Here is a 16,032-nt window from a genome sequence, read left to right as displayed (position 1 = left end):
AGTCCCCGATCAAGTCTTTCTCAATATCTAACACATTATAAGATACATTTTTGAGTATCGTTCAAGAAATGAGTACCATCATAATTTCCAAAGAAAATTTCTTATTTCTCGTTATCTCTTGTTAGATCAGATTACTCAATGACATAAGCATTTAAGTAGAAAGTGGACAGATCTTGGGTTTACTTTCGGCTCATAGCTCTTGCTTCCCTTATTTTGTCCTTTGATCCTTACATTTCATCTATATCTATAAAAGCGCAAATGTGTTTGTGTGTGTATTTGTATGTCTTGCAAAAACTTTTGACAGACGCTTTGGATCTTGACCAGATCGGTATCGTTTTCAAGCTTGATCCTTCGGACGACAAATATAAAAAAATTGTCCAAAAACATTAATTCCTTCACTGTCAGCCGGACAGTTTTTTACAAGGAGGAGGTCGGTTTTTGCATTGCCATTTTTCGCAAGTAATCGTATTGGTTGGATTGACTACGCTTAATTTCAAGTTCGGAACTTCTGGAGACATCGGCTAAGATGCCATGTTTTTTCTAACTTTTTTTTCTCCGCCTGCCTACTACCACTTTTTTTCTAATGCCCCCCACCCTCAGGGTTCCTTACTACACCATTTACACGCACTAAGGCACACCCGCTAGTCTATAATATAAAAGGCAATATGTGTGTTTGTATGTCTGTCTAAAACTTTCGACAGACATGTCGTGACAAAGTTGGTATCATTTTAAAGCTCAATGTCTCGGACGACAAATATCGAAAAATCGGCCAAAAACATTAATTCTTTCACTATCAACTGGGCCGTTTTTTACAAGGAGGAGTCACTTTTTTCGTAAACATTTTTGCAAGTCATTTCAAACCTTGTGTCAACGACATTGCATAAAACATGGTATTTTGACTGTCCGTGACATCACAATCGCAGTAGACGTATCGATACCACTGTTTGCTTTTTTTTTTTTTACCTTCTTTTCTTTTTCTTGTTACGGATTCAAGTCTACCACCTACTACTAATTTTTTTTTTTTTTGCGCTTGCAATTTCGCTTTTTTTTTTTGCTCAACCAACCCCCTTACACACACTTCCACACACCTGGGCAATGCCGGTCACTCATGCTAGTCTGTTATATAAAAGGGAAAATGTGTATTAGTTTGTATGTGTGTGTGTTTGTATGTCTGCAAAAAACTTTTGACAGACGTATTGGACACTGACAAAATTGGTATCGTTAGAAAGATCAATCTCTCAGATAAAAAATATCTAAAAATTGGCCAAAAAGATTAAATGTGTGCTGGTCAACTGGGCTGATTTTTGTAATATTTCTGACAAAGCTGGAAAAATTGTTTGGTGCAACCTTACTATAGTGTGTCGTCCAACCCAATTGTGTATGTTTGAACAAAAGCATTTCAGGAAAAACATTATTACGTACTTACACGTCATGTTGAAATTAGTATAAATTCCAAAATTTATGAAACATTATCCCGTAGAAGATGTGCTAGGGCTAATTTTTGAAAAAAAAAAAAAACATGTGAATTATTATCGAGAATAAGCAAGACGGACAACTTGAAAGCAGTTATCTCCACCTGATTTCAAGCATTTAAAGTGTTAATTTACAGTGAAATTGCAACTTTGAAAAACTCTGTTTTGACTTATAATTATTTTTCTACATTTGTAATATTTTGAATTTATACTAATTTTGGCATGACATGTAAGTACAGAATGTTTTTCTCTGAAATGTATTTTTTCAAAGACACACTATAGTAAAGTTGCAGCGAATTGTTGTTTTCTAGGTTCAAATCTATCCATCTATCATTTATCATTGGATGATTTTTAACTTTGAATTAGTATATTTTTTTTTTAGCTCCTTTTCTTGTCTTGAGCGATTTCCATAAAAATATATCAGTGCTTGTTAAGATACGGTCGACAGATCGATTTAAAAAAAAAAAATCTGTTGTTTTAAGCAAAAACAATATTACGTATTTAATTGTCATGTCGAAAATAGTAATATATCCAAAAATTATAAAAACTCATTTATTTCTAATTAAAGTAATTTTTATGTGAAATTGGGTAAAATCGCATTTTTCTTAGACATTGTAAAGTAAACAATAGGAGGCTAAAAGCAGGGGACATAACTCTGAAAGGAATATTTTAGATTACTTGTGATCATGGCTGCAATATTTGTTGTCTATAACGATAAACTTTTTTTACTAAAAACGCAATAGCAGTTGTTCTACTCAATGAATTTTCGTAATTTTGGGATATATTACTATTTTCGACATGACAATTAAGTATATAATATTGTTTTTGTTTAAAACAATATATTTAAAAAATTGATTTGTCATCTATTAGCTTAACAAGTACCAAAATATCCTTGTGACAGTTTTCTAAGCCTTACCACTTCCATGCTGGCTCATGACAAATTTGAAGCAAGTGTTTTGTTTGTGACACCATCACTAGAAGATTCTCCTACAGGGCAAACAAACTCTTTTTATCAAGGGCCACTGGTTTGACTCTCTCTACCTTCCCATGTCATATCACATCTTTCTGCAGTGGGAAGAAAGTAAATACTGTAATTCATGGCAGTTATGGCCCCAGAATAATGACGTATACTTCTGTAACATACTTTTGTTAATACAATTTTTGTTTGCTTATAATTTTGTTTTTTTTCTATCCAGGAACTTGAGAAACTTTCATCGCGAAAATTAAAAATCGGTGCCAAAGAAACAATGTCAATTGCTGAGAAGCTTTACACGCAGGGATTTATCAGTTACCCTCGAACGGAGACAAATATGTTTGCCAAAGAAATTAATTTGGTTGAATTAATAGAGAAACAAACGCAACATCCAGACTGGGGTGGTAAGTTCTCTGCCGTTTAATTGACTTGATTTTTAAAAACATTTTGTTCCTTTGTGATCTTCGACCTTCTTCAAGTATATCTTGTAAAATTTCGAAAATCTGCATGGAATTTTGAATCAAGCCTTTATTTAATCCACTGGGATAGCATCTTCTTTCGTTAGCCATGACCTGAGGTAGAAATCTCAACTTAATATTGTCCATACTGAGCATTGAGCCTCCAACCTCTAGAAGAGTGTCAATTAGAACTGAGTTTTACTTAATACTTTAATTAATTATGCTATGGGTTCTCCTGTTCGAAATATTTTGCAAATTCTCGAGTTCAACAAATAGATTTCCAAGTTCAACAAAATACATCTGCTCAAATAGTTTCTTCCTTCGAACTGCTCGACTTTGGAATTCCCTCCCAGGCCCCTGTTTCCCTAACTGTACTGACACACAGAAGTTCAAGTATAATGTGAGCAGATATCTTGCTGCCCAACTCCCTAAATAGCATCTGTGCTAATCTGGACCCAAATAGTAGCCCCTTATGACTAAGTGGTGCTGTGCCTTGTGTTGCGTGTTCAGACTGAACAAACACACGCAGGACAGTTTGAGGCTAAAAGCATCGAGTGATGAGGTAAATCTGTCAAAGCTGATGTCACCGGAGGTGAATGGGTCAAGTAGTTGACCTCACAGCTGCCAGGGCTAGAACACCTTGGAGGGAGCAGGTCAATATAAACAAGCGAGGTGGAAGAGGAGGAGTCAGTTAAAAAAAGCAATAGCGGTCACGAGTTGTTGCTGAATTCTCCACTTTCTGCTTACCGCTTGAAGCATGCACACGAAGCAAGAAATAAAATAATCTAATATATAAACGCCTATATGTCTGTCTGTCTGATTGTTGGTCAGTCTGTCTCCATATTTTCAAACTATCTCCTCCGAAGCTAAAAGTCTCAGGGGCCTCAAATGATTGGATTTTTTATAGGCCGTTCTTTTATGGGTCTTTAATCGGTTAATTGTTTTTAAGGGGTCAAAAATGGGTAAAAATTGGAAAAATGATTAAACATTTTCATCTTAGTTTATTTTTAATATTTAATTGGTTTATACACGTTTGTACAGAGGTAACATCACCAGCTTTGAATGCTGCAGTTTTGGTTTCGGTTTCGATTCTAGCTGATGGCACCTTAATACTTTTGTTTTACTTTTGAAATCATGACTCTATAATAATTGTAGTGGAGTCGGGAAAGGTGAAAGTAGGAAAACACGACGACTGGTGAGAATACGAAGAACATTTATATCCAGAACAGGGTTAGTGATACAGGAAGATTAGTAAGTCCGTGGGGAGTCGTCTCTGTACGACATCCGGATAGTTCTCATTGAGCGGTCTATACTTGCTGCTTATATGGCTAATGGATAAGTCCATCTTAGTGATTATAAGGGTGTGTATGTACCCACAACAATAATATATATAAAATCTGGACAAATTAAAATATCATATCTATACTTATCAGGCAAAGCCAGGCATCCCCCTACTCCTCCTCGCTAGTAATTTTATATTTTTCTAACAAACGAATTTGTGTTGTAACTTTTTTTTTTTTTTTATGAGAAACTACTATTTGCTCAACCCGGCTACATCACACTGGTTTGATGACAGTATAGCTTTACTAATAAATAGGTATATATATCTATATGTGTGTCTGTGTGGAAATATTTAACTGATAAACTTTTAAAACTACTGGTCACATAACACTGAAATTAGCAGGAAATAGTAATCATACACCAAGGATGGTTTATAACGAGTAAAATCTTTGTTTAAATAGATAAATACCATGTTGGCAAGTTGAAATGGAAAATGTTCATTTCAATTTACCGACATATTTCTATTACTTTTGCGCATGCGCAAATTCATTCATAGTTTGGAGTGGTTGAATTTAAATCTTTCTTATCTATCTGTTGATAGCTCAAACGGTAGGGAATGTGACTGCAGCACTAAATATGAATGCATAAATTCATTCATCATAACAATACGGCATAATCACATTGACACACCAGTTCCCATTGATTCAACAAAGTTAAGCAACGTCAAACCTGTTCGCTACTAAATGGGTGACCATTTGGGACTTCCAGGTGCTGTATGTGCTCTCCGCTTATCTCGGCATTGTTTCCAGTTGTTCTGGACTGCTCCTTGCCACTGGACTCCAGCAGTGCTGATTCAGGAGAGGTGTGGTTGGAAATTGCGCAACCCTTGCCTCACAATTACATGTGCAGCTGCATACAGGAAGTATCTTTGTCTTTTGAGACTGAACGGAGGTATCGATCAATTGAAAACAATGCAATTTGCAATCCTCTCTGGTCCATTCGGGCGGAATAAAAACGTAGGAGGCATTACTTTTAGAACGCCCCTCGTACAACATAATATTTTAAATAACTCTGTATATAGTACTGATAATAATCCAAGGACAGTTATGTGAATGCCTAAACAATTCATAAGTTAATGTTCGGTGTTATACATTTGTAATTTTATTGTGCCTTTTTGTCTGTATATATATATATATATATATATATATATATATATATATAATGATTTCATCAATATTAACAGTAATTAATTAAAATGATTTAATAAAACAATGAATAACCTACTATATTGCCTTGATAAGAGTTCAAAACTAGCTTCGAAACCTAGTAGGTGATGCCCTTTTCTCTTCCCTGCAACCTCTTTCCCACAGAAGAGATGTTGTGAGCCTAGCTCTGCTCTATCGTTATTTTCTTGGCCACTGCTCATCTGATCTCCAATCTATGGCGGTCCTGTCGGTGGGGCATTAGAATACGCCGACTGCCCCCCTGCAGAGGGTAAAAGTCCCTCAATGGGGGTCCTGGATATGACCTTAAACTATATCCAGTGGTGAGGCCCCAGCTTGTGGGCTTTGAGGAGTGTAGAACCACCCTTTAATTGTCATTGCTCCCAGGTCCACTCTGACCCGGAGTATACCACTATCAGCCGGTCACTGAGGTGTGACCGACAGATGTGTTATAGTAAATGTCTTAAAGCGGTCGCATGAAGATGGGCCAGTCATTAGGGTCTGTGTAGTAAGAAGAAAACCATACCTGATGATCTCTTCACCCTGGTGGCATTCTGGTGGGAATCTTCATCTCTTTGTCCTCAAGGCCGCCTTTCGACTTCAGACATTTATGAAGGCATTCATGGCAGACACAAGAAAAATGACACGCAACACAATTGTAATATACATAAGGTATAACTAACTATTTTATTTTACAAAATATATATTACAATACATATTACAATTAATTTTTACAATTAAAACTGGACGATAGGCTTTTCGAAGCTAACTAACCTACCCTAACTAGTGTTGAGGGAGGGGGTGGCCCCCCTCATTTACGGAGAGACAGACTATGCGTCCTCACATCATGGTGGTCGTGCAGGAAAAAGACAGAAAAATAGCAAGGGAATTATGGGAAGGGATTTCTTTGTATCTCTATGCTCCTGGCCAAATTACTACTGGTCCATGCTGCAGAGTGTGTTAGAAACAGTGGCACAAAGAAATAGAAGGAGTGGTACCTGTTAGGGTCCCAACTATGGATTAAATAGAAACCGACGTGAAAACAACAAATATATTCTATTAAAAACATTTTTTCTTCAAAATCTTTGGATTCGGCATTAAATAACCCGAAAAGGGTTGATATGCCGTAAAACAAAAACAACCAACCAACAACCAACCAATCTATGGCCTCTCCTTGCCAAACTTTCACAAAAAACACTTAACTAGATACAGCCACTATCAACAATTTTTCCCATTCTCTATCTGTGCCTAAACCTAAACGCAGATTCCATGAATAAAGCTTCTTACCGAGAACTGCCCACATGTGGAACACTGTTCCATTGGCCTGCTTCCCAGCCAACTACAATATGGTAGCCTTCAAGTCCAATGCAAACAAGCTCTTGTTGAGCAGTCTCCTTAAATGATCTAAATTCTACCGAATCTACACCATTAATGATTACTAAATTACCACCTTACATTCATTAACCCTTATCCTCGAGAGGCCTTCAGGACTTGATAAGTGGTGACCACTTTGTAAAAAAAAAAGAACCTTTCCTTTAATGTTCCCAAGAATTCTTACCAATAAGCAAAAGCAAAGAAAGATAAGGGAAAAGAGTGGGAGGCCGTCACTTGCTTTCTCTCTCTCTCTTTCTTCTGTTAACAAGTGTTAGATAATGATGTGGTTAAAAGTTTGTTTTTTGTTTTTTTTTTACATAGGCATCACCACTTATCAAGGCCAAGAGGCCACTCGAGGATAAGGGTTAAAGAGTGTACAGTAGAAATTGGACAATACAGTAACCGTTAGTAATGGAGATTCAGTAAATTTGTTAACTTATATGCAACGGCTCATCAAAAACTTGTTTACGTTAGACTTGAACACAACCATATTGTAGTCAGCTGGAAAGCAGAAAAACGGAAGACAGTTCCATAGGTGTGCAGTTCTAAGAAAGAAGCTTTGCTCATGGAATCTACGCTTAGGTTTAGGCACAGATAAAGAGTGGGGGAAACTAGTGATAGTATTTTCTGCTAAACGGGTGTTTCTTGTGAAAGTTTGGTCAGCGGGGACCATAGAATGGAGCTCAGCCGAGCACCTGCCATGAAAATAACAATAAAGCAGAGACAAACTCGCAACATCTCTTCTGTGAGAAAGAGGTTGAAGGGAAGAGAAAAGGACATCCCCCACAAGGCTACGAAGTCTATTTTGAACTCTATCAAGGTAGGATAAGTCCTTTCTAGCAGCTCCTGCCCAGATGTGGCAACAGTACTCCATCCTTGGACGTACCTGGCTCTTATATAGATAGAGAATTGCATCAGCAGTGAGATATCTACTGGATCGATAGAAGGATCCCACCATTTTTTCAGCGGCCTTGGCAACGGATTTAATGTATGCGTTGCATTTAAGATCAGGAGTAAAAGTCAAGCCCAGAAGCTTGTCAAAACATGAGGCCTCCCCAAGACGAGAGCCATTGATTTCAATTGATGCCAGATGGGGATCAGAGCGTTGATGATGTAAAGATAAAAGCTTGGTTTTAGATGCATTAAAAGTAACAAGCCACCTCTTTCCCCATTGTACCACTTGCTCAAGATCAGAGGCGAGAGAATCAGAGAGAACTTGGTCGTTTACGCTCTTAAATGTGCTACCATAGATAGTAGTGTCATCAGCATCATTAATTATTATCTGTCTGTCTATCTATCTATCTATCTATTCTATGATATTGTTAAAATAGTTTATATTGGGAGTTATTTATTGTTTATCGAATAAAGTGTAGCAATGAGTTTTAACTGAGGATGTTTACATAAATTAGTTAGGTTAAATAAACAAAATGACTTTGGGCAGGCATACGTGAAAAGATTGCACGTCGAGAGACATGTGCTTTTTAATGATGATGTAATGGAACTGAGGAAGAGGTCAAGAGGTCGGGAAGGTTAGAGAGAGGAGAATAGTTTGAGTTTGGTCACGGAAGTGACCAGACGTGCTTCAAGCCAGGAAGCAAGGCTGTTAAGAACAAGCATGTAGTTACGAAATCTAGACTCTTTGTGAAGACCATTTGTAGACAACTGAAATAAATTTATATATTAAAAATATAAAGTGTTGTTCTGTGGTTTCACAAAAGAAGGAAGAACAGAGGTCTCAATTGGTTATGGTGTAGGTCAGTTCATGTTTCATCACGGAGTTGAATAGTGAAGATAGAACTCTTGGAGAAAGAAAAGGTATGAAGCATATATTATTATTCTTATAAAAAACTGATACCTTTAAGTAAATATGAATTGTAATATATATTACCGTGTGATAAATCGCTGATATAACATGACTCAGTTTATACGTCAATATCATATCGCCTGGCTAAACAACAATGCGTACAATTTATACCTTTTTATCTGATCCCATTATAAGAACAATATCTCCCACCTCACTATGTAATATGACTGTTTTGGTACTAATCCACCTCTCTAAGTACAACACAAAGACAAAGATGGAAATGACAGTTTGATGGGAAAAAACATTTGTTTCATTATTCTCTGATATAAAGAGCAAAAATCTGTTTAAATGTATGTAGAAAAGTGTCCAGTTGAAGGAATTAATATTTTTGGTCAATTTTTTCAATATTTGTCGTCCGAAGAGTCGAACTTCAAAATGATACCGATCTCGTGAAAATCCGTCATCTCTGTCGAAAGTTTTAGGCAGACATACAAACATACATACATTTAAACAGACAAGTGAGAATTATATTATAGATAATTTGCTTCATATGTTGCAGTTTCAGTTTATATACACACATGGGAGTGCGTTTTATATACGGCACCTGATATTCCTAAATAGTCACCCATCTAAGTGTGTCTAATAAATACAGGAGATGAAAAAGATATTCGACAGTATATACGCTTTCACACACGTATAGATATTAAGTTGGTGAAAAAATTCTTGTGGAATTTTTTATTTTGATTTCAAATGATGTATTTTCAAATAAGTTTTCGTTATTAATACTTTTACTTTATACATCATTTTAAAGAGCATTTTTCGCTCTATCTAATCGTTTAAATTATAATCGTTTTAAAACAATTATGTCTTCTTTTCAGAATGTTGAATACAAAATGGAAAAAGGCAAATTTGCACAATTTTCTTATTTCAATACGAGCTAGGCTGAAAAACTACTGAAACAGCTTGCGATATCAATGAAGCACTACTGAACGCACAGCACAATTGTAGTTTAAGAAATTTCATGGCGGCGACGAGAATCTTGAAGATGATGAGTGTAGTGGTTGGCCATCAGATGTTGACAGCAATCGATTACGAGCCTTCATTGAAGCCAATCCATGTACAACTGTTTGAAAATTTGCTTCTGAATTACACGTAATGTATACAATGATTTTCAACCACTTGAGAGAGATTGGAATAGCAGTAAAACTTGACAAATGCATGTTTCACAAATTGAACAACAACCAAAAGAAACGCTGTTATGAAGTGTCATCTTCCCTTCTTTTACGCATCATTATGGTGGAGAAGTACTGTCAACAAATGGATGAAATGCATCAGAAACTTCTACAACAACACCCAGCATTAGTCAATAGAAAAGACCCAAATACTCCAATGCCCGACCACACATTGCTAAACCGACTCTGCAGAAGTTAAACAAATTGGGCTACAAAACTCTGCCACATCTGCCATACTCTACAGACCTCTCACCTACCGACTACCACTTTTTCAAGCATCTTGACAACTTTCTGCATGAGAAATGCTTCAAAAACCTAAGTGATATCAAAAACACCTTCAGCAACTTCATTGTCACCGAATGCAAGATTTTTATCGTTACTGGCATAAATACACTTGTTTTGTGTCGATAAAAGTGTGTTGATTCTGATGGTGCTTATTTTGATCAATAAAGTTTTGTTTGAGCCGAGATATGTTCATCTGAATTTAAATGTAAAAACTGCAAGAACTTTCTTGTCAAACTGATATATCGGTTTTTATTACAGAAAATACTAAAACTGATTTATTCAAGTTTTACTGAGATATTTTTCCAACATACTTTAATCACACAAAATACATGTTAAAATATTCCTGGAGTTGGGGATTTAAAAACTATGAAAATAAATTTTTTAAAAATAATAAATATTTGTCCAAACTTCTTGCCAACTCCTGACTTCCACTGTAATTGTCATCGTGCGTCCTTTCTCTCCCTTTCTTAGCTGTCTAAAAAGAAAGACTGCTCTGTGATTTCCCATTTTCCCCTTTTCATAGTCATCACTATCTCATATGAAAATTAATGCCATATGTATATCAATAAGCCGTCCACAGACAAAAGTTTTTCTTTTCTATTTCCTTTCTTGATTCTGTCATCCAACAAGATAGACAGAGGTGGCGTTGCTTGTGTAAGTTACGGTTTGCATTACTTTTACTACAGTCATTGTCATAACAATAGTTAAAGATCTGTTTAACTCTGTTAATTGAGCACTCTGGTCACTTTTTGTTCCCCCCAAAATATTTTATGTTATTTAAACTTGTACATCTTCTTTTATTTCTTCTTTTGATAAGAGTTTGCCGGTCAAGTATTGGAACATGGTCCAAATCCTCGGAATGGACATAAATCTGATCAAGCCCATCCTCCGATCCATCCAACCAAATATACGAATTCCTTGCAGGTCAGTAAGTTCATTTTTTTTTCTTGCTCAATTCAGAGTTTTACGTTGTGAGTGAAACAGTTGCATTTGCGAGTGATTTTTCCAAGTGGCGACTAGAAGTAAAAAAAAAAAAACTTGGCACTTGTACAGTTTAATCAAGACATTAAAAAATGAAAATATTGAAAAAAAAAAGTTATATTGTATGTATCCATTTTGAACTGAAGATCTCAAAAAAAAAATTTTCACTTGATTTGATCAAGTAGGTTTTTTGGGGTTTTTTTTACAGCGGAAAAACATGTTTTTACGACAGCGCGCCGAAGGTAGACATCTTGGAATTTTTTTTGGACACGCCACAGGGAGATAACTTAATTTAAAGCACCAACACTCCCTCCTCATCTCAGTATCATAACAAATTGTTTTTTTGCTGTAAAAAAAACAAACTACTTGATGAAATTAAGTGATTTTTTTTTTTTTCCGGAGAACTTCATTCCATAACGGATATGTACAATATAACCTTTTTTTTATATTTTCATTGTTTAATGTCTTGATTAAACTGTACAAGTACCAAAACCTTATCTTTTGGCGAATGTATTTCTTTCACCAACAATTTTCTAAAGCTTATTTCTGAGTGAAAAATATCTTTTCAACCTTTATTATTATTATTTTAAATAAAACGAGCAAAGTAAAATTATTTAAACAATAAAAGTTTTAGTGAAACAATATTTTTTTTTTAATGAAGACTTGTTGAATAGTACATATTGGGGACTTATAACGGGACATGTATAGCGGGGATGACGATAGGTGATGGCAATTCCGATGGGAAGACATTTATACATATTACATCACGACGATGACAACTGTGACAATTCTTGGAGACTTAATATTATTGCAGACTGGGAGATATTATATACAGTAGTTCTTATACACATATAGAGAGGAGGAGATACTTCACTTGTGATGATGGTGGGAGGACACATAATTCTTGGAAGGGTTACACAATGTTCATTATAAGATGATAAAACACATTTACCTTTTTGTTTGTGATGAATGCCGACACGAGACAAACAGTTACAAATTATTAATGGGATTGCTTTATTCGTTTGATCGGCCGGTCGATGAAGTCAGGAATTCAGCTTGTATCTACATGGTCTAATCTTCTTCCCTTCGCCTCTATGGGGCTCCCACTCCAACTGCATCAACTGTCAACTCTCGACTGATCAACTGGCAACTGACTAACATCCAACTGACCCTAACTCCGAACCCACCGAATCCTATATTGAGGAATTCCCTTTGTTTATGACGTCAAAAGTGTTTTCCAAACGTGACTAATTTCCACGTGGCTTTACATATGTTTGTCCAACACACTTTTGACAAACAAAAGAATCCTCAATTCTAATTTAACCTATTTTGAAACAATATAATTTAACTCGCATTGTGCATTCATTTAACTGACATTATTTAATATCTAGATTTCTAAAGAATGGACAATTGACTCTTTTTCCGATATAAACAATATTTAACTATTTCTAATAGAATTACAATAGACTTAATTTTTAACATTCCATTCTCTATTATCTTTAACACTTGCCTACAGGGTTCGATTCTAACCTTATCCTAATATCATTTTCACTTATCTAGTATATCTTCTTACTTACATGATAAGGGACAGCCCTTCATGCCTAAAAAATATCTGAAGAAATTCAAATGTTTATAATTGTAAGTCTCAACATAAAATTCAGTGCATATTTAGGGTTTGGCTAGTAACTTTTCTGTTTGGCTAGTAAACGAAAATATTTAGTTGTCAAAGGTCAATTAAAGATTAATTTGTCTGTAGAGCTCTGCAATTTTATATTTGTTGAATTCATCATCGTCATCGCCTATTTTAACATTTTAACATAAGATGTTTTCATAGCATCTTCTCAGAAGGCTTGTGCCAGAGATAAGATTTGGTCCAACTTTCATACCATGAGATTGACACTAATTCTATTATAATATTGTGTCAGGTATAAGTTCTAGTGCTGTAAACATAATAAATAATTAAATAAATTAAATAAATGCTTGGACAAAGGATGAGGCATTGAGTACTGAAAGTATCTCTGGCTGTAGTCTGACCATCCAAGAGATATTTTCTTAGTTTGAAAAAGTTAGTGCCTCATTTAATGGTCACTTATTGCTTAACTGTTGAGTGTTTCATTCCTGAAAAATTGTAAGAACTATGACTACGACTAACCCTTAGTTCAAATTTAGGGTGGAGGGAAGAAATTCAATAAACTTTTTAAATAAGTTGAAGTACTCATGTTTTAATTAAGTAAATTCAGGTTCATATATAAAATATAAAAGTCAGGTACGTCCAATGATGGAGTATTGTTGCCACATCTGGAAAGGAGCTGCTAGAAAGACTTTATCCTGCCTTGAAAGAGTTCAAAATAGACTTTATAGCCTAGTAGAGGATGTCCTATTCTATTCTCTGCAACCTTTTTCCCACAAAAGAGACATTGCGAGTCTGTCTCTGCTTTATCATTATTTTCATGGCAAGTGCTCGTCTGATCTCTAATCTATTGTCCTCCCTTCACTGACTTTATAAAAAAAAACACTCGTCTAGCTGAATCCACTATCAATAATTTCCCCCACTCTTGATCTGTGACTAAACTAAAACGTAGATTCCATGAACAAAGCTTCTTTCTTAGAACTGCACGCCTATGTAACTCTGTCCTGTTTGCCTGCTTTCCAGCTGACTACAATTTGGTCGTCTTCAAGTCCAATGTAAACAAATTCTTGATGAACCGTTCCTTTAAGTAATCCAAATTTACCACTTCTAATGATTACTACAATATTATCCCATTGACTACTGTACACCCATTAACCCTTACCCTCAAGTGGCCTCCGGGCCTTGATAAGTCATAACTCCTATGTAAAAAAAAAAAATATTCCTGACTTTTTAGAGCTATGCAGGTTAAAATAAGGAAAAAAATGACCTGAACATGTTTTATACCGTTTTACTCATCAGGTTTGCTTTTTAGTGAAACTGGTTCTCCCAGACCTCATTCTTTTAATCATTTTCTAAACAAAAACAAAAACCAACACTATTTTCACACATTTCCATTTTAAAAAAATTTTTCATGCAAATTTTTAACATTTTCCATAAAGAGCTCTACAGGCCAGATTTAAGATTGAAAGTATCTATGTCTGAAGTCCAACCATCCATCACCCTTGAGTCCCTGGAGGGGCATAGGCCATCTACAACTTTTGTAGATGTTTTTGTAGCGAGAAGGTCTTTTTTACAGGGTGAGGGTGCTGGCCCCACACATAACCTTCTCAGAAAGTACATATAGTGCCTAGCCTTCCCAAATGGTCACCCATCTGGTACTGGCCAGGCTCAACATTGCTTAACTTAGGTGATCGGGTGAGAACCGGTATGTCAACGTGATTGTGCCGTACGATGTCCAACCACTCAGGAGATATTTTCTAATGGGAAAGTGATTTGTTTGGGAAAAGTGATTTTCCTAGATGAGCTCCCGGTAAACTCTTTTGATTAGAGACCGTCAGAATGTTATTTTCTGGTCAGCCTCTGGGTGGTCGAATTGGGATTGCTAACAAAGACCCAGATATGGTCAGAGGTGAAAAATTCCAGATTATGGGAAAAGATGGAGGTCATAGGCAGTCCTTTTCTGAAGGAGGAGGAGGAAGAGTGGAATTTAGAGTTGATTGTTTGAGACAGGCAGTTGATTATCCCGAGAGCTGCTGAGCAGTTAAGCTAGTGTGTCACTCCGAGCAGGGTGGGTTGCTTGGCCGAAGGATTGTGTCAATGGGACTTTTGTACTTCAGTTTGGTCAGGCAAAACTTTAATTATGTAAATTTGATATTCAATCTTGGGAAAGTGAGTATCACTTGTAATATTCCACCTACCAACCCCCCAAAATAATTAAATAAACATCATTTGTTTGTAAATTGGATTTGTGGTTTTTGTTTTTGAGAGAGAATTCCTTAGCACAATGAGTAGGATGATCACAGACGGTGCAATACGCATAGTATTAAGGAATATTATGAAAGAGTGCGATAGTGTGATTATAATTAGATGGCTCCTCCTCACCCAATTCGGATACCTGACCTACTGCTTCACACTTCTTCTATTCTGTACGCCACTACTCCCAAGCATTACCTCTTTTTTTTAAGGTTGTTGGTTTACTGTTGATTGCCTGATGTATTCCTAGTAGGCAATGCTGACAAATCTGGTCATGGCTATTTTTATACTTAATTTTAGGATGCACTATGGTATAGAAATAATTTGTTAATTTTCTATTTCCATATCATAGTGCTTCCTGGGGTTGGGGTTTCCCCCCACTTTACAGCCCCGTGAGACATTTTGTCATGATGGAAGTAAATAAATTACTATTATGGTGATCTGTTCTATTTGAGGTATCATGTCAACTAAATAATCATGCTTAAGCTTGAAATAATATTTTCACCATTAAATGAACAACTTATTTTTTTTATAAAAGGTGATTTTGAAGGCTTAGGATGCAGGAATGTACAGTCGTTATGAGCAGATAAATAAATAAATAACTGATAAATAATTCAATAATTTTTTTATTTATTTACCTAAATAGTTTATTTTTCTTTTTTTTTTAACAGTGGATGGTATTTCCCCGAGAAATACCATCCACAATATAAAAAAAAAAGAAAGAAAAACAAACCATTCTGGTAAATAAATAAAAAAAAAATATTGAATTATTCATTTATTTATTTATCTGCTCATAACGACTGTATATTCCTGCATTTTAAGCCTTCAAAAACACCTTCTATCCATTAAACAAAGCTTCAAGCAAAACACGCCATACTTCTTATTTTTTTTATTTATTTTTATTAAAAAGTATTTTCTTTTAAAATTTTATTCCATTGTCTCATCATTTTCAGGGCAACGAAAAGAAAGTATACGATTTCATTGTGCGGCATTTCTTGGCTACGTGTTCACAAGATGCGCAAGGCCAAGAGACGACGGTGGAAATAGAAATTGCACAAGAAAAAGT

The 16,032-nt window shown here is 35.6% G+C and overlaps 1 protein-coding gene across 2 annotated transcripts in view; it reads left to right on the top strand.

The window, feature by feature from the left end:
* The window catches only part of LOC145266372 (DNA topoisomerase 3-alpha-like), a 148,130-nt gene that overhangs the window by 53,962 nt on the left and 78,136 nt on the right, over positions 1 to 16,032 (top strand). For both annotated transcript variants that reach the window (XM_080121998.1, XM_080121997.1), the window contains exons 10-12: positions 2,669 to 2,849; positions 10,920 to 11,026; positions 15,920 to 16,030. In XM_080121998.1, the coding sequence (XP_079978124.1) occupies positions 2,669 to 2,849; positions 10,920 to 11,026; positions 15,920 to 16,030 (399 nt within the window). The remainder of the gene's footprint in view (positions 1 to 2,668; positions 2,850 to 10,919; positions 11,027 to 15,919; positions 16,031 to 16,032) is intronic.

Source organism: Euprymna scolopes, chromosome 41, assembly GCF_053919585.1.
Source record: "Euprymna scolopes isolate OS-2025 chromosome 41, ASM5391958v1, whole genome shotgun sequence".
Classification (NCBI taxonomy): Eukaryota; Metazoa; Mollusca; class Cephalopoda; order Sepiida; family Sepiolidae; genus Euprymna; species Euprymna scolopes.
This window is presented reverse-complemented; position numbering and strand designations above follow the sequence as displayed.